This window comes from Stylophora pistillata, chromosome 14 (genome assembly GCF_964205215.1).
Source record: "Stylophora pistillata chromosome 14, jaStyPist1.2, whole genome shotgun sequence".
NCBI classification, from domain to species: Eukaryota; Metazoa; Cnidaria; class Anthozoa; order Scleractinia; family Pocilloporidae; genus Stylophora; species Stylophora pistillata.
The window spans coordinates 19,622,435-19,645,187 of NC_142532.1; the positions used below are offsets into that span (position 1 = coordinate 19,622,435).

The 22,753-nt window shown below is 39.5% G+C and overlaps 1 protein-coding gene and 1 pseudogene across 3 annotated transcripts; one reads left to right on the forward strand and one right to left on the reverse strand.

Moving 5' to 3' along the window:
- The first annotated feature begins 82 nt into the window (after positions 1-82).
- On the forward strand, positions 83-1,234 carry LOC111333345 (prolyl hydroxylase EGLN3 pseudogene; annotated as a pseudogene). Its single transcript, XR_015995383.1, has one exon. The product of XR_015995383.1 is annotated as a prolyl hydroxylase EGLN3 pseudogene (transcript).
- A 660-nt stretch (positions 1,235-1,894) lies between these two features.
- LOC111333337 (serine/threonine-protein phosphatase 4 regulatory subunit 4) lies at positions 1,895-22,694 on the reverse strand. Of its 2 annotated transcripts, none has more exons than XM_088745218.1 (23): positions 22,411-22,694; positions 22,237-22,310; positions 20,007-20,109; positions 19,235-19,382; positions 17,896-17,969; positions 17,325-17,431; positions 16,789-16,896; positions 14,392-14,513; positions 13,677-13,799; positions 12,937-13,049; positions 12,277-12,354; positions 11,327-11,446; positions 10,910-10,987; positions 10,378-10,461; positions 8,842-9,024; positions 7,960-8,065; positions 7,394-7,521; positions 6,816-6,980; positions 6,589-6,675; positions 6,353-6,437; positions 5,918-5,995; positions 5,360-5,615; positions 1,895-5,235 (listed from the first exon to the last, which is right to left on the reverse strand). In XM_088745218.1, exons 1-23 carry the CDS (start codon positions 22,498-22,500, stop codon positions 5,157-5,159), a joined length of 2,589 nt encoding a protein of 862 aa, XP_088601344.1. In that variant the 5' UTR covers positions 22,501-22,694; the 3' UTR covers positions 1,895-5,156. The 2 variants fall into 2 exon arrangements, with proteins under 2 accessions (XP_088601344.1, XP_088601345.1); XM_088745219.1 differs by having other exon boundaries at positions 5,329-5,615.
- Between the last annotated feature and the right edge of the window lie 59 nt (positions 22,695-22,753).

A 22,753-nucleotide genomic window follows, 5' to 3' on the forward strand; every position in this document is an offset into this window, starting at 1 on the left:
GTTACTATCATAACGCTACGTCACAAATCCCCTTTCCCCCTCGGACAAAACAGCTGTGAGACAACGAGAAGCTTGGCACTAGTAAACATGGCTTCCATCTCGTCAAGTTGTGCATTTTGTTCTGCGGAAAACAGAAATTTATCGAGGTGTTCAAGGTGTAGATCTGTGTTCTACTGCAGCAAGGATTGCCAAAAGTCGCATTGGAAAGCTCACAAGCCAAATTGTAGACCGCCTCTCAAAACAGTACCAGCTAAGGAATTTCCGCAGCCTTCAAGAAGAGATTTGGAAAACATTGCAAGATTTGTATGTAACACTTTGAAAGATAAGTATTTCTGTGTCATCGACGATGTTTTTGAGGACGAAAAAGCGCTGGATATTTTGAACGAGGTGAATCAGTTGCACAACTCAGGTGTTTTTCAAGACGGGCAGCTCAGCGGTGGAAACACGGCTTCAGCTAAGGGGCAGAAGTTTACAGAGAAAAGGATTCGAGGGGACGAGATAACTTGGTTAGAGGGCAATGAGGAACATGCGCCAAATATCGTTAAGCTAATAGATTTTGTAGACACTTTAGTGATTCATTGTAACAATCTTCCTGATGGGATAAATGAGTTTCGCATTGAAGGACGTGCAAAAGCTATGGTGGCTTGTTACCCTGGTAACGGAACGGGGTACTCTCGGCATGTTGATAATCCGGACGGAGATGGGAGGTGTCTGACTGTCATCTACTATCTCAACCAGGGGTGGAGTGAGGAAAATGGGGGGAAGTTAAGAATTTACAGAGAGAATGGCCATGTTGATGTGGAGCCATTCCTTAACAGATTGCTGATGTTTTGGTCGGATAAGCGGAATCCTCACGAGGTATTACCCGCATATAGCACCAGGTATGCTATAACTATTTGGTATTTTGATTCCGAGGAGAGACAGAAAGCAAAGCAGCTTTACCGGTACAAAGTTAGGGGTAGTTTAGAAGTAGAGTTTGCACTAAAAGATGTAGAGGCTAAGAAGAAAGAGAGAGACTTTGCTGAGGCGAAGCTAAGGGAAGAATCAGAGAAGGTGGTGAAGAATTTGTTGTCTGAGCAGGACTTAGAAGCGCTCTCTGGGCTGATTAAATACCATCCTAATCCGTATGAAGTGCTGAGTGGACTGGGAATACATCAGCGTGTACAAGAAGCTGTGCTGAAACTACTGAAAGAACGATGAATAAACTTGACTTTTCGGTTTTGCCGTCAGTGAAGAGTTGCTTACACTCAATGTTATGGTGTTTCCTGAGAAAGCAATGTTTTCTACAAAATCTGGACATTTTCAACCACGCTTTTTGGACCAGTACAGAGTATAGGAAAATGATCGAGGAAGGGTAAAAATTGGGTTCTTACGCTCAGAAAGAAAATAAGAAAAACTGATTCCTACGCTCCAGAAAATAAAAGGGCACCTAGTGAGGAAAAAAAAAAGGATCGAAAGGTTTTTAAAACCCTTTAACTCCCAGAGGTGATGAACTTGTAACTTCTCCTTACAGTATCCATACGTTATCCAGCAAACGGGTAATGAGAATACTCAGTTATCAGGGAGAAGTTGTTTTGTTGATCTAACACTAAATTATCATAGCTAATGTGCAAGGAAATGTGTCGCTAACTTGAAAGGACAGTTGGAAAAATCAGAGAAAGTGGAAAACAAGGTAACTCGGAAGGAATATGTGTGGCATCAGGTTAAAAAAAAAAAAAAAAAGCATTAAAACTCGTGAATAACACCATGCAACGTTTGGCATTTTTTTGCCAAGTAAATGTGTCAGTTGTGTCAGGCCAGAAAAGTTTTACTATTTCTTTTCCGCGGCGGAAGCGGGGGGGGGGGGGGGGGGGAGTAGGAGAAGGAAGGGAGAGTGCAACACAGTCTCGCGTCGTTAACGAAGCTGTCCAAGAAATTTAATCGTTTCATATAATCATAGTAATTATGATAATCTATCATGTAATCCTCTCTATAAAGCGTAGTTAAACGTAATGCCTGTTTTTAACCAGATTACTCGTCATCTCGTCTTTATATTTGTTATCCTCAATTTATTTCTCTTCATCAGTTAATTCTATTTCGGGAGAATCGCAGAGAAGTACTTCAATTTCTTGTAGTGCAACACGCGAACCGGGCATCGCTCGGCCTGACAAAAACTCCTCACACTTTTTCGCCGCTGATTTTCCTTGCAAAGCTTTGAACAGAAAACGAGCTTGTTCTTCAGTAATTGTCCCGCACTTTTCGCGGTCCAGCATTTCAAATTCCCACTCCACATCGCGCATTAGAAAACTGCGGCGGTCGATTTCGTTGAGTATGTCCAAGACTTCTTCCTTTAAACACAAGTCGCAGAAACAAACTGCCAGTATCGCCGCTTGTACTTGACGCAAGCTTATCGAATTTCCTGGTCGAAGGCTATGATAAATTTTTTGTATTTCTGTGGCGGTAATTTCGTCTAATATTTTCCCTTCATTTTCCAAGTAAGTTGACAACAAGCTTTCAAATTTTTCATCCTGAGAAGAGACAGCCATAACTTACTTTGCTTATCTCCGTCGCTGTGAAAATTATTCGAACTGACAGTTTGGCAATGAAGAAAACACCTGTATTTGTCTTTGGACTCAAATCCGGCTCAGCTATTTAAGTGTTAAGCATTTTTCGTACGTAAATGAGTTTATCAAAGCCTTATGGAGCCCATATCCATCTTTAGCTTGATACTGCATCGATGCGCTTGGTGTTTCTCTTGTAAAATATATCATCAAGTTTCTTTATGACGCGAACGGTTTAGTAATTTGAATAAATAAGCTCTCATTCGTCTTGGCAGGGGTTGATGAAGATACAATATTTATAAAGCAAACATCTGCCTTTTTTCAATTGTTCAGCGACGATGACCTAACCAGAAATAGAATCGTCCACAAAGTGCATTGCATCAAGTCATTTTCACATTTTACTTAGGAGAGTAGTTTGTAACTCCATCTCATTTCTACAACACATTTAAAATTCCAGGTTGCAGCGAAATAATCAGTTTTTGGCAATATCTTCTCCGTAGATATGACAAAGCCTGCAAAAAAAAAAACAAAACAAACAACAAAAATCATCCTAAAGCTTTGCAACGTTCTTCGTGTCAATTTGACAGCAACAGGTTCAGTCTTAGGTGATGAAACATTGGTAAAAAGAGAAAAACAGGAATATATTTTCTATTCACGACAGCTTTCTAGCATTTTGTCACGCGCCCAAAACACAACTTAGCACCTTCTCAAAACGTGTGAATTGGGTTCAAAGCGGCTGCGGATCGCTAGAAATATTCCGGCTTTCTCTCACTTATTTTATTTTGTGACCATCACATTTTTCGTGCAGTTAAACGGCCCCTTGGCTCCTTCTAAGTTTTTTTTTTTTTTCAATTTCGTCGAAACAAGCTTGTATTGTTTTCATCAAGTCAAAGAGGAGCGTCACTGAGTTGATAGTTTGTTTCTTTTTTAAAAGTAATTCGGCTCTTACTCAAATAAGGGACGGACCATCATTTTTTCTGTAGAGGGGGGTATGAGAAATTTTCTTTTGCAAACTTTTTTTTAAAAACATACGTCTCCGCAACATTTTTTCAACATCACCTTCACGCAAACAATTTTTTCCCAAATATTTTTTTCAGTGTTCTTTTTAGTTGTGCTAAATATTACCAATGCTTTCTTGAACTATTTTACGAAGAAAGTAATCAATAGCGCGAGAGCCAATTATTTTTTCGATATACTTTGGCAATGATATCTTTTAATATCTTATCCGACTTCTCTACAAACTTTTTTTTACCTATCAGGGTTTGATATCAATTTATTTTGCCTTTTCAGATTCTGCAAACAGTTTCTTTTCCAATGTTTCTCATAACCCCTCCAGAAATATGATGGTCCGTCCCTAAAAGGAGAATTGGAAAATTATTGAGGTAGCAACGCACAAAAATGTTGAGCACTTCTGAACTATTCCTAGTTACAAGGTGGGCCCTTATTCGAGGTTGGGCACTTACTTGAATAAACGGTACTTAAATGTTACTGTCTTGTCTCGTTATGTTGTACCCCTATTCTACCTGAACGAACCCCAATTAGCAAAAGACAAAAGTCTTTAAGCACGTTTTTATTATCATAACTTTAAAGAAGCGTTTATTCTCCAATGTGAGATGAGATTAGTCACATTCCATAACTTACGTTTACATGAATCATTGATCGAGATTATGCGTCGATCAATTGGAAGCTTTGACGTCCCCCCCCCCCCTCAGACAATCTCACGGGCATTTTTAAGAGTAGTTCATTCAAATTCCTGCCCCCCCCGGGCCAAAATCGCGTTCAAATGCCCCACCCAAGTGGCACAGTTGATAATCAGCGACCGCATCTTTCTTGTAAACATTTTCTCAAGAGCCATCTGCTCGCGAAAGCGAACTCTATACTTTCAAACACCTTATTAAAAGATAAAACACATGCGTTCCGCTGGAAAGACTTAGTAGTTTCGGTTTAAATTCCCCACCGCACCCAGACAAGGTTCAAATTCCCCATCCCGCGGGATCAGGAGACAGTCAAATGCCCGTGGCTTGCCGGATGGGTGTTAAAGCTTCGAATAGATCGGTGTATTACTGTTTGAAGATCAACTTTAAATATTCTTTTGTATAAAGGATGCTTTAAGTCACGAGCGTTCTGGTAAAATATGCGAGTTAAGGAGAAGAATTTCGAACACTATTTACAAAGTGCCTTAGTTGTCCGAACAAAAATTGCCTCGACAAATAACTAAATACTTGTCTACGGGCAATTCGAAAGGGTTTATGACGCTTCAAGAAAGAAGCTTGATTTTAAATGTCTGAAATGTTGTGGTAAATATTGAATCCGTAAGAAAAATAATACACATACAGCTTTTGAATTAATCGGCGATGCCGCAGTTCAGTTCAAAGCAGTAAGCCGGTAAATTGCGTGAGAGTCACGCTAAGATGCTGTCACGCAACAATTTGGGATGGTCCCTGGAAAACCTTTAAAATGACCTGCGTTGTCCTTCAGTTGAAATCTTGTCACGATGGCCGCCTCTGTTGAATGCTGTTTCTCGAATAAACCTTCTAGTCCACTGGAATTAGTCATCTTAATTAACACTTAAAGGTATGACCACCCGTACTGTTGCGGTTCTACAACGACCTCTTATCAAAACCCTCCTCGACTGGAGTTTGAGGAACTAACTGAAATAGGTTTTCTACTTTTTCCAGCAGCAGTTTTGTCACTCCTAGAAAAAGAAGACGAGAAACGCTAAGTCAGTTTTTTTCAAAGTTAAATTTACGAAACGTTTTTAAAAATTCAAAGCTTCTTTAAAAATTACTTCAAGTTGTCCACAACTTTCTCAAACGTACGTCTTTTCCTTAGCTGTTTTTGACGCCGTTTTGACGCCACTCGTCGATGAAGTACTGCGAGCCGCAGGGTTACCACTTGCATTTAGTGATCCTTTCCAGGCCCCGGCAGATGTCGAACTTGTGCTCGGACTAGCTGTGCTAGGGAGGGCAGAAGAAAGGCTGGGAAGTCTTTGAAGACTGGACGACGGTGAGCCCTTTAATCCAGAGTTTCTTTGTGGTACTGTCTTCTGAGATGCTTTGGCCACGCCAGTTGAAGCTGCAAACATTAGAGGGAAGCAAAGACAGCAATCACTATGGGCTATGTTTGGACTTTACCAATCACCATTTAAACAATTTTATATATTAAGTGCTTACAAACGAGAGAAAAAGTACCGACAACGACCACCTTCCGAAAGCGCGGGAAATAGCTGGTGACCACGTCGCGGTTGGTTTTAAATTTTCATCTGATTGGTTGAAAAGTTGGCGCGACTTTTCTAGACCAATCACAAAGCACGTTAGGACACGAAGTACTTCATATAATACTTGGTAATTTTGTAGTGAGAGTGCCAAGATACTTACAGGATCCAGAGTTAGAAGGCGTACGCTTGAGTGATGAATGACTTTCAGGTTTACTTGCCTTCCCTTTCGCCGCAACAACTGTAACATCGTCAAAGGTAAACGTCAACAAGCAGGGTTTTAAATACCAAAGAAAATTGGGAAGTATGTTAAGAAAATACTTTTGAATTTAGAGTGACTATCATATATTTTGATACGATTTCAGCGTAATGCACTGATAAATATCTAAGTCGTTTGCGTACCACAAACATAAACTGTCAGAGAGGTGAATGGCGCATAAGTGAAAGCTCTTGCCTCTTGCCTCTTCACCATTCCCGCACGATACCGACTGCCAAGTTTTCCCGCCAAAACAACCTGCCAGGCGCGCGCTTGATTTTCTTCTCGCCTATCTGGAGAACGTTAACAACACAATTTGTCAATAACTAAAGAAGGTCTCACCTTTTCTCTTGTCATCTTTGCTGCCTTTCCTTCTGGGATCCGAAACCTTATTTGCCCCAGCAAGTTCCTCTCTCTCTTTCTCCTCCTGCAGACAATAAAACAAGGATTTCAATAACCTTTTCTATAACCGGCTCTTATTGAGATCCCGAGATTACCAGCATCTTGCTTTGGACGTGAGCCACGGTTTTATAAGAATCGATGCACGTGCAGGACAGAAGAAAGATATCGTTCTTTACCATGACTATTAAAAGTCTTTCCTCCTCTTCTTTCTGTTGATCTAACTTGTCGTCTTCATACTTTGTTTTATCCAACTTCATAAACGCCTTTAAGTAATGAACAAATTGACAACAAGGTTAACTTTATACGAGTGAATAGACGCGCTTTACAGTAAAGTCGTTAGCGTATTAAATATAAAACCTTTCACTGCGGTGGTTAAGGAATCAAAAGGACGATAAGACCATACCTCTCTGACTGCATTGCACACGTCAGGCTCCTTTTCATTGCTCAGCAGATTCCTAATGCACTGCTCCAGTTGTTGCAACAAATGCCTGTCTGACGGTAACTTTAGCAACGATTTAAGGCGCGGAGGAACTATACAGAACTTTAATCTAACATTTAACACAGGGTCCTGCAAAACAAAAACAAAGAGTGCGATAAGCGTAAAAAAAAAAAAAAAACACTGCTCGGAAATACAACTTTGACACCAGGTTTTAAACGCGAGATTTCATTAGTTTTAGCTCAGCTGATACATTTTGCAAAGTTGTTATGAGAACTGCCGAGTCGACAGCTACAACTTTTAAATTAAGTTTTTTTTAATAAAGTTCAATTAGTGCAACGGAGCAAAATAGTAAACGGCGCTTCAGTAGCAGCAAAGGGAAAATGGAGGAGGCCTGAGATGATCACGTGGATGAGAGCATTGGCGACTCGACCCAGGCCTTACGCTTGTTTCACGCGCCGTTTACCAATTCACGCCGTTTCACTAACTGAACTTGTGGAACAGGCTTCTGAAAGGTCTACAACCGAATAATGGTGGTTACTTACCGAGCCCAATTCTAATAAAAATTCAAAGAAATTCTCCTTGAAAAATCGACGCGAAAATAATTCCATTATGAACTTGCAAATATCTATGAATAATAGTCTACTTCTGTAGCTTTTTCCTCTTCCACATTCTAAAATAAAAGAGAAAAAAATTAGAACTTGAAAATATGAAGAGCAACATTCGAGCGCCTTTTGACTGAGTGTCGTAAGACCAAAGCCAAAGAAATCACAACAGCCAATCAGAAGAAAGAAAGAAAAATCCCAAGGACCAATGAGAATTCAAAGTAAAACAAGAAAACTGCCTAAAGCGCGGGAAAACGCAGGTGACCAGATCACGTTGGTTTAAGGTTTGAATCTGATTGGTCGAGGAAGTGGCGTTGAGAAACTTTTATAATCAGTTACATGACGTACAAATGAAACGCTAAGAGAGCAGCTTTCAACTGACGTACTCCAGGATTTCATTAGTTTAGCTTCACCTCGCTCAGTGATTGTGAATGGTCCAAAAACTCACGTCACTCTTTCAGGCAGTCAGATGATAACATTGGCGAGAAGTTTTCTGACAGCGTTACCTTGTATAAGTCTACAGCACAATTCTTGTCTTTGCTCAAATCTTCTGTTGTATCGAATGAAAACACACAGTGTGTGTGCAGCTGCTAACTTGACCGGTAAAACACGCTAAAGGAAAAAAAAAAAACAAAGAAAATCATTTAAAATGCACGAAGATACAGTTAATCTCTCATCTCCTTTATCTCGTCTCCTTTACTTGTTTGAGCAGGTTGAATTATGGCAGCTATTTGCTGATGTGGACCTGCTATCTTCCCACCCACCCCACCCCAGGGGAGGACATCCATCACACAGTAATCTCGTGTGTCGGAAATTAACGTCTCCTACCCCAACCCTGCAGGAGACGGGACCTCCGTTTATTCGTCCTTATCCGAGAAGACTAGAATATCTTACCATTTCTCGGTGTTATAGAAAGGTAGCAAATTCTTCTAAATTATTTTAAGACCTTGAGTGTTCGTCTGGCCGGGGCTCGAACCCTCGACCTCCCGCACAACAGTCCAGCGCACTATCCATTGGGCTAACTGGCCGGCGGTCAGTAAAAAAAAAAAAAAAAAAAGTCCCAAGATCATGAGAATAACGGAAATGATCGCCAATCTAAGAAGCTTTGACTGTTGAGCGAAGTCTCCAGATACACAGGCATGCGCCCTTTACTCCTCACGCTCTCACATCAGTATTCATATTCTCCATACTTTTCTCTACTCATTTCCTTAGGTACTGACAAGGAGAATTCGCTTAACAGTCAGAACTTCTTAGGCTGGCGATCATTTCCCTTATTCTCATGATCTGAATCGATGATTCAGCAGTGTTGCTGTAAGGAGAAATTAGATGCTGGTCACTCTTAGGGTTTTAGAGGGTTAAACATCATAACACTGAACAATAAAACTTACATTTGATGATAATAATCTGAAGAACAGCGGTACAAACTTGTAGTATATTTGATCCGACGTCAAACACTTGGGAAAACATGAAAACTTCTCTAATAGTTGTACATGGAGGCGCCAGTTACTTGAAGAATCCACAGCGAGTTCACAAGCGATCAGCGATGGTATAAGGTTTGACAAATTATTAAGCTGAAAAAGGAAACATTTCAGAATGTATACATAGTATGTTACTGCGTCTTTTCACGAGGAGTTATCAACAAGAGTGAGTAATTCGAAACCGTAAAGGAGCACGTAATGTTTTGTTTATTGCATAGATATTAACGAGATATTTAAATCAAAGAGATTTATAACACATTACTGGATCACCAAATGCAGACATCTTCTGCATGAAACTTAACTTGCCGAAATGCTTTTTTCTTTCCGACAAAAAAATAAAACAAGTTCTGTTCATGCAACGACTGTAAGAAAAATTCAATTTAACCATAGTCACGTTCCGTAACCGAAAAAATAAACATAAAACTGAACAGCTAAACCACCACATTGATAAACCCAGTTAAGTTGACAACATTGTTGTTTTCAAAAGAGAATTCGCGCGACGAAGATATCTTGTGTTGGATACAGGAGAAATTCTGGTATTGCATTGATATCGATATACCATATATTGTTAAAAACTGGATCCTTGGATAATGTAATTCAAGACTTTTTATTGGCTTAGCCATTATGGTATATGAGCCAATATACCATAATCTACAAATATGGCAAGCGTAAAATCAAAAAGGAGCTAAAAAATCCGGTTTTTTCTTACAAAATAATAGTTTCTTGGGGGAGTTTTAAATAAAACAATTATTCCACTCGCGCTTGTTGGATATGAGATGATTATAGCTATAATCGTTGACTTGCCTCGTTGGCTATAATAGATAGCCAACGAGGCGTAGCGCCTCGTTGGCTATCTATTTAAACAATAGAGCGTTTCTGTCGAGGAACTATCGGCTGATAGTTGCCCCGCGGAAATTTGATGTTCTTAAAGCAAATATTTTCCCGAGAAGCGAAGCTTCGAGGGCAAATATGCTACTTTTAAGAACATCAAATTTCCAAGGGGCAACTATAAGACCGATAGTTCCGAGACATAAACACTCTATTGTTTTTATTGTTCACCACTAAATTTTCTTCCGCGCCTACAGCTTGTCACAAATGTCAATAATTCGCAAACGTACATTGGCTAAATAATACGTTATACCTGTCAGAATTGAAAAGTCACTGTTTTTCCGATCTGCCTAACTTCGCGGCCGTCAAACTATTCAAAACTTTTCACGGATGAGTACTATCAATCCAGGTATTTTCCGCGGACGGGCACTATCCATCCGGGTATTTTCCGCGGGCGGGCACTATGGGCTGATAGTATCTCTCTACGGATGACTCGCGTCACGTGATCGATTTAAACCAATAAGAACCGGAGAAAATTTAGTGGCGAACTATAACATCTCATATCCAACGCACGCTCGTGGAATAATTGTTAATTATTATCATAAAGTTACCATTTACCTTGGTATCTGCCAGAGTCGAATGGCCTCCGCTGGCTAAACATTCTAAACTTTGTGGTAAACTTGGTACGAGACCTTCTAATACCTGTAAAAATTAGCAGTGATAAAAATGCAGTAAAATAAAAATACTTCAATACTCAATACAGTGGAACCTCGATTTAACGAATCTCTATAAAACGAAGTCCTCGGTATAACGAATAATACTTCAGTTTCAGCCCGGCTAAAGTTACAGTAAAATGTATGCCATAGAAGCTCGATATAACGAACCCTCGATATAACGAATCCTCGATATAACGAACCCTCGATATAACGAATCCTCGATATAACGAACCCTCGATATAACGAATCCTCGATATAACGAATCCTCGATATAACGAACCCTCGATATAACGAACCCTCGATATAACGAACCCTCGATATAACGAATCCTCGATATAACGAACCAATTTCCCCAGTCCCTGGCACTTCGCTAAATCGAGGTTCCACCGTTTATCGAGAGACAGAGTAGCTCTTTAATGACATTTCTCTCTCACCTCTATAGATTCATCCTTTAATAATATACTTAAATCTTGTTGAATAGATCCAACATTTGTCCCTAAAAGTTTCGCCACCTGGCATGGGAAAAAAAAAATGTTAGTTCGGGTCTGTCACTTGATTTTCCGTCAAATTTCTTGGTACACAAGTACGTCTGTTGAATAGACTTTTAACGGCACGACACTCAATTGAAGAGCGCTCTAAAAAATTGTACTTCGTCTACGAGAGTGGGTCTAAGAAAAAATCTGAGTCTCTATGAGGATTCAAACCCCACACCTTCGGATTCCACGCTTCCATGCTTTACACTGAGCACCGAGCTTCAGAGAGTTAAGGAACACTATTACCAACTACACTATACACTCGGTTTTCAAAAATAAGAAATTGGAACTTGCAAGGGAGTCTCAATTTTTCTTTACCTCATGAAATCCACATGCTATAGTTCGTCTGACCAGTGCATGAGGATCCTCCACGAGTGAATGAAATGTGGCAGCTAGCTCGCTCTGAAAACCAGCTGCACCACAGAACAGAAGCATGGCCTGGAGGAAAAGAAACAGAAACACGTTCTAGTTTTAAAAAATAGGGTCTCAAGACTTGAGAGAGGTAATAAGAGAAACTTGATTCGTATATGTGCACGATCCTCGCAGTAAAGCACTATTTAAGCAACAGTGAAAATAAGACGTGAAAACATTCAGGCCTGTACGGGATTCGAAGCACTGACCTCTGCGATACTAGTGCAGCGCTCTACCAATTGAGCTAACAAGCCAGCTTGGAGCAGGCCATCAAATTATTTCGACATAAACCCGTAAGATGATAAATCAAACACAACGAACATGTGAAATACATATATCTGAACTGCGGTTATGAAACGTATATATGTACACGATCCTCGCAGTAAAGCACTATTTAAGCAACACTGAAAATCAGAGCTGAAAAAATTCAGATAACTTTGAGTATTCCAAGGTTCGTACACTTTTTCAGGCCAAAGATTCGAGGACTTTTCAAAGACTTTCCAGGACCCTACTTAGAAATTTCAAGGACTTTTTGTAATGAAAATTTTACCTCAAAACCAAGAAAAATGTTTCTGTTAACATCTATGTTTTGGGTTTACCGATGGTGCAAAACAAAAGCAGATATTTTTCGATGTTGTTCAATAAAAAATCAAGGACTTTCAAGGACCCAAAACGAAATTCAACTACTTTCAAGGCCTTGAAATCGGCCCCCTGAAATTCAAGGGTTTTCAAGAAGCGTACGAACCCTGGTATTCTCATTACATGTTTGCTAGATAATGTATGCATATCATAGGGAGAAGTTACATGTTAATCATTTCTGGGAGTTTATGGGTTAAGTTGCAGTTCAAGTCTCCTACCGGAAAGTTAAAAGCGCAGCATCTTCGGCATTCAGCTTCTGGATCATCTTCAATAGTAGCACCAGATAAAACAGAGCTCTGAAATTACAGATGGAGGATTTAAGTATCCTGTTCAAGCTGTTAGAGTAATACTGCATGTAGATGCAATTTGGAATGGCATACACAAGGGAAGGCAGATACTGATCTACCTGGCACAGATGATAAATGAATCTTTACATGTTGATTGTCACTTGAGTGATTATAGAGAAAAAATTCTGAAAAAATGAAGAGTTGAAAATGGATTGAGTGCATGGTCCCCAGATGGGCACTAATTCAAAGTGAGTAAGAAGGCCACATGTTGAAGCCAAGGCATTTACCCAGTTCTTAGTTCCTCATTAAAGAATCTTCCTACTAGGAAACCCAAAAGTGATACCACGAAAAGTGGACACCTCGAACTAAACACGCAATAACATTGGTCCTCAGCTCTATTAAAACAATGGTCAATTAATTTTCTGTTGCCCAACTGTCCAGAAGCTGTCCACGCAATACAGGTTCCATTTGTTTACTACATACACAGATTAATATACCCACAAGGTATTTTTTTTACAAACTAAAACAAATCTCCAAATCAATTTTCTTTCTACAATTACACCTACAAGGAATCTAGAGGAATTAACATACCTTGAGTGCCAGTGTTACACTGCCTACTCTGTTATTTTTGTTTGGATTGCCACAGAGGCACATCTTTTTGTAGAACTCCAAGAACCATTTCTTTTGAGTCTCATCAAGGTTAACTGAGGTCAACATAGAGAAAGAAAGGTTAAGTCTAACAAGCCTCATGCTCTGTTAAAGCCACAGTTTTTCCTGGCTGCCATGGCTTGAAAAAAAAATGAGGAGTATTGCCATTCCTCTTGAATCACCTGCTTGTTTATTGCCAGTCTCCCCTCCCACCCACTGCCCTCCACAATACTTGGCCAAGCTTCCCAAACAGATATCTGGCATCTATTAACACCCCTTGGGAAAGGAAGGAACTACTGTGAATGACAAATATTATCAAACACCTAAAAATTGCCTGGCCAGGGCTCAAAACAGAAAACAGAAATACTTGATACAAAGTTTGGTGCATACAGGGTAGTGGCAAGGCACAGCCTCTTCTTCTATCTCTGGCTCCTTAATTTCTTTTTTTGAGATACAAGTTATCACTGCCTGGATTTTGGTTAACAATTACTTGGTAATGGGCTACAAACACTTTTTAGAAGATGCACACTCAAGTGTTGAGTAAACTCTTGACTATTTTGGGTATTAGCACCAATAAACATTGCAAAAAGCAAAGAAATAAACCAGTCAGCTATCAAAGTCAAAGCAAACAGCCACAATCTTCATGAAACCTTCAAGTGTTTCTTGGAAAATTTTGTCCTTACTTGATAACCCATGGGAAAGTTTTCCAAATAACCGTGCTGCTGTGAGGAGCGAATCTGAACACTGCTTGGGAATTTCCTCACAGAACTTTTGAACCAAAGGAACAATAACTGATGTGCAGGTATCTATGGAAACATAACATATCATGGCTAAGAAACTTTTCATAAGCTAACCCTCTAACTCTAAGAAGTGATAAACATGTAACCTCTCCCTACAATTTCCATACATTATCCAACTAACAGGTAATGAGAACACTCAAACTCATCAGGTGAAAGTTATCATCTTGATCTAATCATTCAATTTCTAGTATCTGATCGTGTAATTCTCCCCTCTAGCCACACATTTCCTTGTAGAGTTTTCTTTATCAATGAGACCTGAGCCCAGTTGCTCAAAGGCCAATTAGCATTAACCCAGAGTTAAATTTTAACCCTGGGTTCATTATTCTTTTGTTCAAAGCCATTTTGAGATAATTTTCTTTAAACTTTTTAGAGCATCAAGACATCACATTGTAAATGAAAAAAATACTGAATTTTCTCTTAAATCTTAGAGAACTGAAAACAGTTTTCACACTAACCCTGGGTTATCTTAATCCAGCTTTGAACAACCCCACCCTGGCATTTCATGAAAATCTGTGAGTTTAGGGTCGCACTGATGAAGAAAATTTTACAATGACAGTATTGATTGGTTCAATTTAAAAACTGGTGTCTTCACACCTACCATCATCAAGAAGATTAAGTAGGTTTGTGATTGTTTCCAGTCCAGCAAGTCTCACACTAGTTTCCTCGTCATTTGTAAGCTCAACAAGCTCTGGGATGATAATGCTTTGCGTGCTCTCTAACCTGTAAACAAATGATCATTTTCAATATTTCATAAATAAATTGCCTGTTGCTGTGTATCTGTTTAAACGATCGTAGATGATGTCTAAATGTGGTAAGAACGAAAAAGTGGCACATGAGGCCCAGCTACCACAACTTTATGTCCTCAGTGATGTATTACTGAACAGACCCATGCCAACATTGACCGCCGCCTGGTTAGCTCAATTGGGAGAGCGCCGGACTGCTGTGCGGGAGGTCGAGAGTTCAATACCGGTCGGACCAACACTCAGGGTCTTAAAATTAACTGAGAAGAATATGCTTCCTTTCTTTAACATCAAGTAATGGTTAAATATTCTAGTCTTCTCGGATAGGGACGAATAAATGGAGGTCCCGTCTCCTGCAGGGTTGGGGTAGGAGATGTTAATTTCCCACGCACGAGATTACTGTGTGATGGATGTCCTCCCTGGGGTGGGTTGGGTAGGTAGTTACAGGGCCGTTCTGAAAACCACTTCTGTGAGAACGCACCCTGTCTAAAGATTATTATCTATCTAACATGGAGCTATTTTTTTTCAAAAATAAAAAAAAAAAATACATGGAATATATTTGTTATTCATGACGAAAAAGCAAAATGTTGTAGATGGTGATGTCACTGATGCACCTTTCCTCTAAAATATCATAAGTAAGAACCAAATGCATGTAGGATTCAGACAATAATATAAAACCTTAGAGTAACCAATAATGTTTCATTTTAACAACTATGGGGGGAAGGGGAGAGGAGGGAAGGGGAGAGGGAGAAATGGGAGAGGGGGAAGGGGAGAGGGGGAATGGGAGAGGGGGGAAGGGGAGAGGGGGAAGGGGTAGAGGGGGAAGGGTAGAGAGGGGAAGGGAAGAGAGGGGAAGGGGAGAGGGGGAAGGGGAGAGGGGGAAGGGGTAGAGGGGAAGGGTAGAGAGGGGAAGGGAAGAGAGGGGAAGGGGAGAGGGGGAAGGGGAAAGGGGAGAGGGGGGAAGGGGAGAGGGGAGAGGGGAAGGGGAGAGGTGGGAATGGGGGAAGGGGAGAGGTGGGAAGGGGAGAGGTGGGAAGGGGAGAGGGGGGAAGGGGAGAGGGGGGAATGGGAGAGGGGAAATTATAACACAACCAAAGTAAAGCGCACGCTCTGATTGGTCAATTTAGCATCCCCCATTTGCCCCTGGGTGTACGCTGCTGACATGAGCAAATGCAAAGACTATTTTTACGTGCGCGTTTGTTTTTTCTGGTCGCGTAACATTTGTTAAATAAACGGGAACTCTTTAGCTACAATGTGTCAATGTTATGTTATAAAACAAATGGTAAACACCACAGCGTACACTATTGAGTTATGGATGCACTTGGGAGGTTTGCTAAGCACTCAAGAAGCTAGAGTCGCTCTCGGCTATCGCCTCGAGCAACTCTTACGCTTCTTTCATGGTTAGCAACCTCCCGCGTGCATCCATAACTCAATAGTGTACGCTGTGGTTTTTACCATTTGTTAAGGGGAGAGGGGGGAAGAGGAGAGGTGGAAAGGGGAGAGGGGGGAAGGGGAGAGTGGGGAAAGGACAGAGGCAAAAAGGGGAGGGGGGGAGGGGAGATGGGGAAGTGGGAGAGGGGGAAATGGGAGAGGGGAAAAGGGGAAAGGGGGGAAGGGGAGAGAAGAGAAGTAGGGAGGCTATAGCCCCCAAAATAAAATTGCATGAATGAAGGGGAGTTGCCACAAAGACTGCCACAAAGAGGTTTTGCTTGTGGCAAGAAACTATCCAAAGGACAATTTATAATTATTAGAGTAAGGGTATGTGTGTAGTTTAGAGTATGATAAGCACCCTCCCTTCCCACCATTCAGAAAGCTCTGGGATCTTATGACTGAAACCTGGATTTTAGTATACAAACATTGCCTCTATATCAGCCCCAAAGGGAGCAAGTTTCCCATCTGTAGAAAGATTTCAGAAAAGCCAGGACGAGGTTGCCAGGGGGTCTGGCACTAATAATGAGGATAATAACCCACATTGATGGCAGATGATTGAAGTGGGTAAGTATCTTAAGAAACTGTAGCGTGCTGCATCAGTGGGAGTAACAAGGTAATATTGAGGGTTTTATCAACTGAGTCGATAATGTAAATTGGCCACTGCTAAGAGTTCCAAAGCTGACATTTCGAGTGTTAGCTGATAGTCATTTGCTCTTATGAAGGGCTAACTCTCAAAATGTCAGCTTTGATATTCTTTACGGTGGCCATTTTACATTAGCAACTCTGTTGTCAAAACCAAAAGTACCAAAATGATAGCGGCTTACCCAAGAGCTCTTGCTATACTTTCCAGCTGTTGACACATGCAAGCCCTGACTTCGTAATCAACATCTTGACATAGTGATGCTACCAAAGCCATAAGCTCCTTTTTGATCCTGCAAGAAGAAATTTATGAACAGTGCATTGTAGTGTTGGCTATCATGGGCATGTTGTTGAATTGTCTGTTTCTAATTGTGGCAACAACAATGAACTTTATGTATCCCTTACTTAAGGTAATTACATTTGACTCAGCACCATACAATAATGAATTTGAAGGGTAACTGACTGCCCCAAATAACCTCAGCAACTTAAAGATGCCTGGTACATAATCTGATTTTCAAAGTCAAAGTTCCAACATATTTGAAGAATTTTCAAATGGTGACTGATCATTTAGAATCTCAAAATGTGCCCAGTAACCAATTTTTAAACATACTTTTGAATGGCTAAAATTCACATTGTTTTTGGGGGATACTTCTTAAATAACACCGAGAGTTAACATGCAGAGTAAACCTTTTTCCGCACTGGGTAAAGAGTCAGACCTTACCAGTAAGTTTCAAATTTTGGTGCAATTTGTCCAAGAAGCTTGCAGCTTGCCAGTCTACAATTCACTGACTGTGACAGTTGACCCTTGGAGATGGCAATACCAAGGACCTGCAAATCAATTGACACATTGGGAAGCTAAAACCTCACAACTTCTTCTCACTGCTAGTTGAAATCCCCTTCCAAAAACATTTTAGACAAAAAATTTCACTCTGATCTTTCTTTTTCTCTGGTAGTACAACTTCTCATAATTACTTTCCAATTTAGCAGCTTTTTGTAATGCTGTTTCTTAGGGTCAGCTATCGTAAGAAATTGCTAACAACCCTGAATTTTTATCATCATTTCTGGAATATTGCAATATTTAATGTTCTGATTTTTATGGTGCTTTTCCAAACAAACCTTCTGAGCTACATTTCATTTCTAATGTGACCTGCCTTTTTTTTTTTTTTGTGATTCAAGCCCTGCATCACATCTCTTTCTAGTTCTTGAAAGAAACACTGTACAAATATAGGTTTAAAAATACCAAGTTATTATCAGTGGTAGAAGGAGATTTTATTAAAAAAATAAAAATCTACCTCTCTTTTAATGACATCTTTTGGAAGGAAATCAATTGATATCAGGAGGGTTTCAAGCCACGAGTTTGCCACCACTGCAATAAAATGATTTGTGCAGGATATCATGAAGGCGGTATTAGTACATCCAGAGTAAAGCTGTCAATAAGAGCCAATCGCTGGCCGTTTTCCCTAACTAGACTGCCATCTTTAGCTACCTATACGTAATTTCCCTTCTTTGTATGATAAGAGCTACTGAAAAACTGTACATTGTTCAAAATACCATAAACAAAATTTGTACCCAGTTTTGAGCAGAAGTACAGGATAATTTGCCAGTGAGAGGTTTGTATGTGTGAACTGATTCCATGTTCAGAATTTGTTCAAAAGGTTTGTGTGAATTTCACAGAATGTGAAGGACATTTTAAATGAAGAGTTCCCCAGGTTACTGCTCAAAACTTGGTGATTCCACTATTTTTTCGCATAAGATGGCCAAGAAATGTGCTGTGTTCATGTTCAGTTAATTAAATCTTTGATTTTGCCATTTCATTTTCTTTTTACCATCATCCCCATGGTTTTCTTAAAAGTTCCCATTGCAATCTTGATTCTGATACTCCTCTATATTCTCAATACTTCAAAATCTATATTATGTTGACACTGCAAAAATAATTCCTACATCAATTGCTTGTACAGTGCAGCTTAAAGATAAGGGGACCAAAATATATGCAACAAAACTAGTAAAAGCAGGGTTCAACACTACCTTTTCAACTTACTAGCCAAGTGGTTGGTGACAACTTAGATGTTACAACAGTTTCAGTTTGTTTACTAGCCAAACTGGCTAGTGGAAATCGAAAACCACTAGCCAAAACTGAATTTCTACTAGTCTGTGGCTAGTGGGCTACCATTAGTCTCGAGCCCTGAAAAGACTAGTCTGTGACCAGACACAGACTAATCTTCATAGACGAACCAAACATGTCTAACAGTATGTATGAGATAGCTGAATATTTTCTCCATTGTGTAACGATTATTGCTCATTTCAATGGGCATTGTATTTGAAGTAAAAACTGTTAATGTTAAACTGCACCGAGAATCTGTCGATCGTCTTGTGTTTCTTGTGGTTGTGTTTGTTTATTCACATCATGGTTTTCTTAAAATTCCCATAGCAATCTTGAATAGTGATACTCCTCAATACTTCACAATCTAAATTACGTTGATACTGCAAAAAGAATTTATATATCCATCCCTCGTGTGGGATCAATAGCTAACCAGCTCCTATAAAGACCAAGATATTCCAAGCTTCAAACAGAGCACTAAACATAGCATACACAGCACCAAACCACAGCTGATACAGAACACTTGGACTCACCACTATCTCTGTTGTCCATGTTGTGCAATATAATTGGCAGAAATGACGAAGAAAACATGTATGCTGGCATTGTTCCATTTTGAATGATGCTTGCAAAAGACTTGGTGGCTTCAAGCTGAACGTGGAGGGGAGCAATGTACAGGTACTCCTGCAAAAAAAGGAATGATCACTTTACACCCTAACATCAGAGTGAACTTACTTTCCTTTACACCTTTTCTTGTCGTACTGACAAGGAGAAATTCTTTAATGATCGCAAGCTTTGTAAGTTGGCAATCATTTCCCTTATTCTTGCAACATTAATATTTTTATTCCCATTTAGATTACACTCACTCTAAGAGGGTGAAAAGATTAGGCTTTTTCCTTAAAATTACAATTTGCCTCAGATTTCATGGTTGTGAGAAGTCAAAAGTGACAACAAAATGTTGTTCCTTGTCACAACACCACAGGGCTCGATGCTAACGGTAGCCAACTAGCCAGACTAGAACAAATTCAGTTTTGGCCGGTGGTTTCAATTTCCACTAGCCAGTTTAGCTAGTAAACAAACTGAAATTATAATCATAACATCTCAGTTATCACTAGCCACTTGGCTAGTAAGTTGAAAAGTTAGTGTTGAGCCCTGAGACTGAATATGTTTGATTTTCACCCAATTCATCATACTTGTGTAAAACCAATTCTCAAAAAAACTTGGCTTTGCTTGTCAAGTTTAGCCCTGGATATAGAAGTCTCTTCAACTAGGGAGTTTTTTCATAACATGGCTGATCACCTAACTTACCCGAAGAACTGGTACAGCTCGTCTATTTACATCAGCACTGTTCTTCTCAAGGAGTTTAGGTAAGTTATTTATGACGCTAAGCTTTTGAATTTCCACTCCAGAACTGTAAATAATAAGGGTGTTTTTATTAGCAAGATCACTTCACCTAAACACAGTGTACTGGGTAGCCTTGCTTTTCAGTAATATTATGAAAATTAGAGTTGATGATATTGTACTCTTAACCAAGCTTGTCAATGTTAATTGATTTGGGAAAATACATGGAGAATGCAAGGGGTGCAAAACTGAATTTCATATAATTGGCAGATTTAGCCGAATGTTGAATGAATGAATGTTTTTAAGAAAAAATTTTTTTTACAGACCAGTTCATGTGTGCCAAGATTGTAATTGAATAGCTTAAGTAAACATCAGGGAATTTCTTGTAATCATTCTATTTTCCCATGTTATGCAAGGTGCATGCAGAGTAGCATGACAATGCAATTTTGTGAATTGAATAAATATGTGTAAAAACAACTGAAAAACAAGTCAACTGCATTTGTAATCTTCAGGGCCCAGTTGTCTAAAGGTTGGATAATGCTATTCAACAGATAAATTGCTATCCAGCAAGTAATCGCAAAATGTACTGAGCTATCCACTGGATAGAGATTTAACTAGTGGATAGCATTATCCAATCTTCAAACAACTAGGACCAGAGCTTCTAAAGATCTCTCATGGCAACAAATCAATAATGCATGTACACCTGCACATAAAACCACCCTTCAAGGAATGAAGATGATATTTTATAAGGAGAACCAGGTTACAAACAATGACAGAAGCTCCCCACCCAGGAAGTCTGTGTAGTACAGTATTTATTCATATTTTCTGCAGGAGATCATGAAAATTTCAATGCCTGTTAACTGTGTAAAAAGCAATTTTAACCACACACAAAAAAAAACACAAAAATGCATTCAGGCTATTGTGTAAAGATTCACCAGGTCCAAAATACATGAAATAACAAATTAGTTCAAAAACATGCCCAGAAGTAGGGTTCTGAAAAATTATATACCTGTAATTGTCATAATCATTCAGAGAAAAAGGCTTTGAAAAAATTGTGATAGAATTCATGAAGATATTTAAGAGTTTCTCTGATTGAATACATGTAGGAAGAGTATGTTTTCACTCAAAAGCAAGTTTTAGTGACCCGGAGAGACATAAACTATTCATGAATGGAGCCACAATATCAATACCAGATGCAAAAGACAAAAATAATGTAAATTACTAGTATACAATTATTTGCTAGATATCAATTTCTAAGTCAGATAAAAGAGTTGGCTTTGCAAAACGTTTCCTTTCCTTTATATAAAATTTCAAGATATTTGGTGGAGTTCGCATTTCCAACAGCTTCTAAAGGCATCTGCTACAAGTGAAAAACACATTTTGACCTAACCTCTTCCAAACTTCACTTCATCTAGTTTCAATTACGGTACCACATTTTCAAAGGCGTTGCTTAATTCTTTACACTACAGTTGCAAACTTTCCCCTCATCTGAGTATTTAAAATATTTACAATATTAGTTACATTACGAAACTAATCGACTTTAAATGTGGTAAACGCAGAAGCCCTCGAGAACTGAATTGTTCATTTGAATCCCAACATGCAAATAGATCTGCCTCTTAAAAAAGTCACACAAACTTTTCAGATGTGTTTGCGTACAGCTAATACTGGCCTTTCTTAGAGTACACACACCCTCAGACAAAACGCGCACCGCAGTCTAAATCTGTCATTAATTTCCAAGCTATTAAATGGTTTATGAACTTTATGGTCCACTTCAGATTCATCGAAAATAATGTTAATGATAGCTGACAACTCACCGCTCGTTTGAAATCACATTAGCGTACATTGGCCTAACTTTGCCAACGCCGCGTTCTTATGCTCTGTCTGCTGAACATAAGTACTAGTAACTAAATTTAGTTCAGGTTTCGAATTCAAGGAAGGCATCAATCCATCTAAAAGAAACCGTGATTCAACAAACAAAATAAAAATTGCCATTGTTACAGTTAAACCAAGCGAAATGAGCAAACATGCTTAATGAATTTGACGGAAACGACTGAAAGCTAGGCAAAATTCCGTGATCAGTTTCACGAACCGTTCGAGATGGTTTTGAACGCAGAATATTTAGAACTTCAGGTACGATGTTTAGTCGCCAAAATTACTGCAAGCAATCTATGTGATTTGAGGTTTCTATTCAGCTCACCTTAATAGTAACACGGCCCGCTCAATGTCATCGAGACTCTCGTCAACAGTAAGTCTTTCGATTTCTTCTTGAGACTGCAAAATAAATGAGAATATTTTTCAAGACCTTTAAAGATAAGTGACCTGTAAGAACCTATATCACATCTCTCAGTTCAAAAATAAAAGCAATATTGACCTTGAGTCCTCGTATGGAACGCTCGGAGCGTAACTCTTCAACATCTTCCTCTCCCAGGGGCCCACCAACAAACGCTCCCAGGCTCGACATATCAAGACTGATAGCGAAGGCAGTTTGTCCAATTCATGCTGGAGTGTCTCGCAGCTCCACAAAATATGCCTTTATGTCTCGTTGACAATCATTTTCGAGTACAAAAATCCTCTAAATTGCTCAGTTAATCCATCTGTTTTCAGAATTCATTGACGGATCTTTGGAGTCAACTTAGCACATTTACACTGCAACTCCCATGGTCCTATACGCGCGCAAATGGTGCGCTGTTCTGAGCAACGATCATTTATCGATT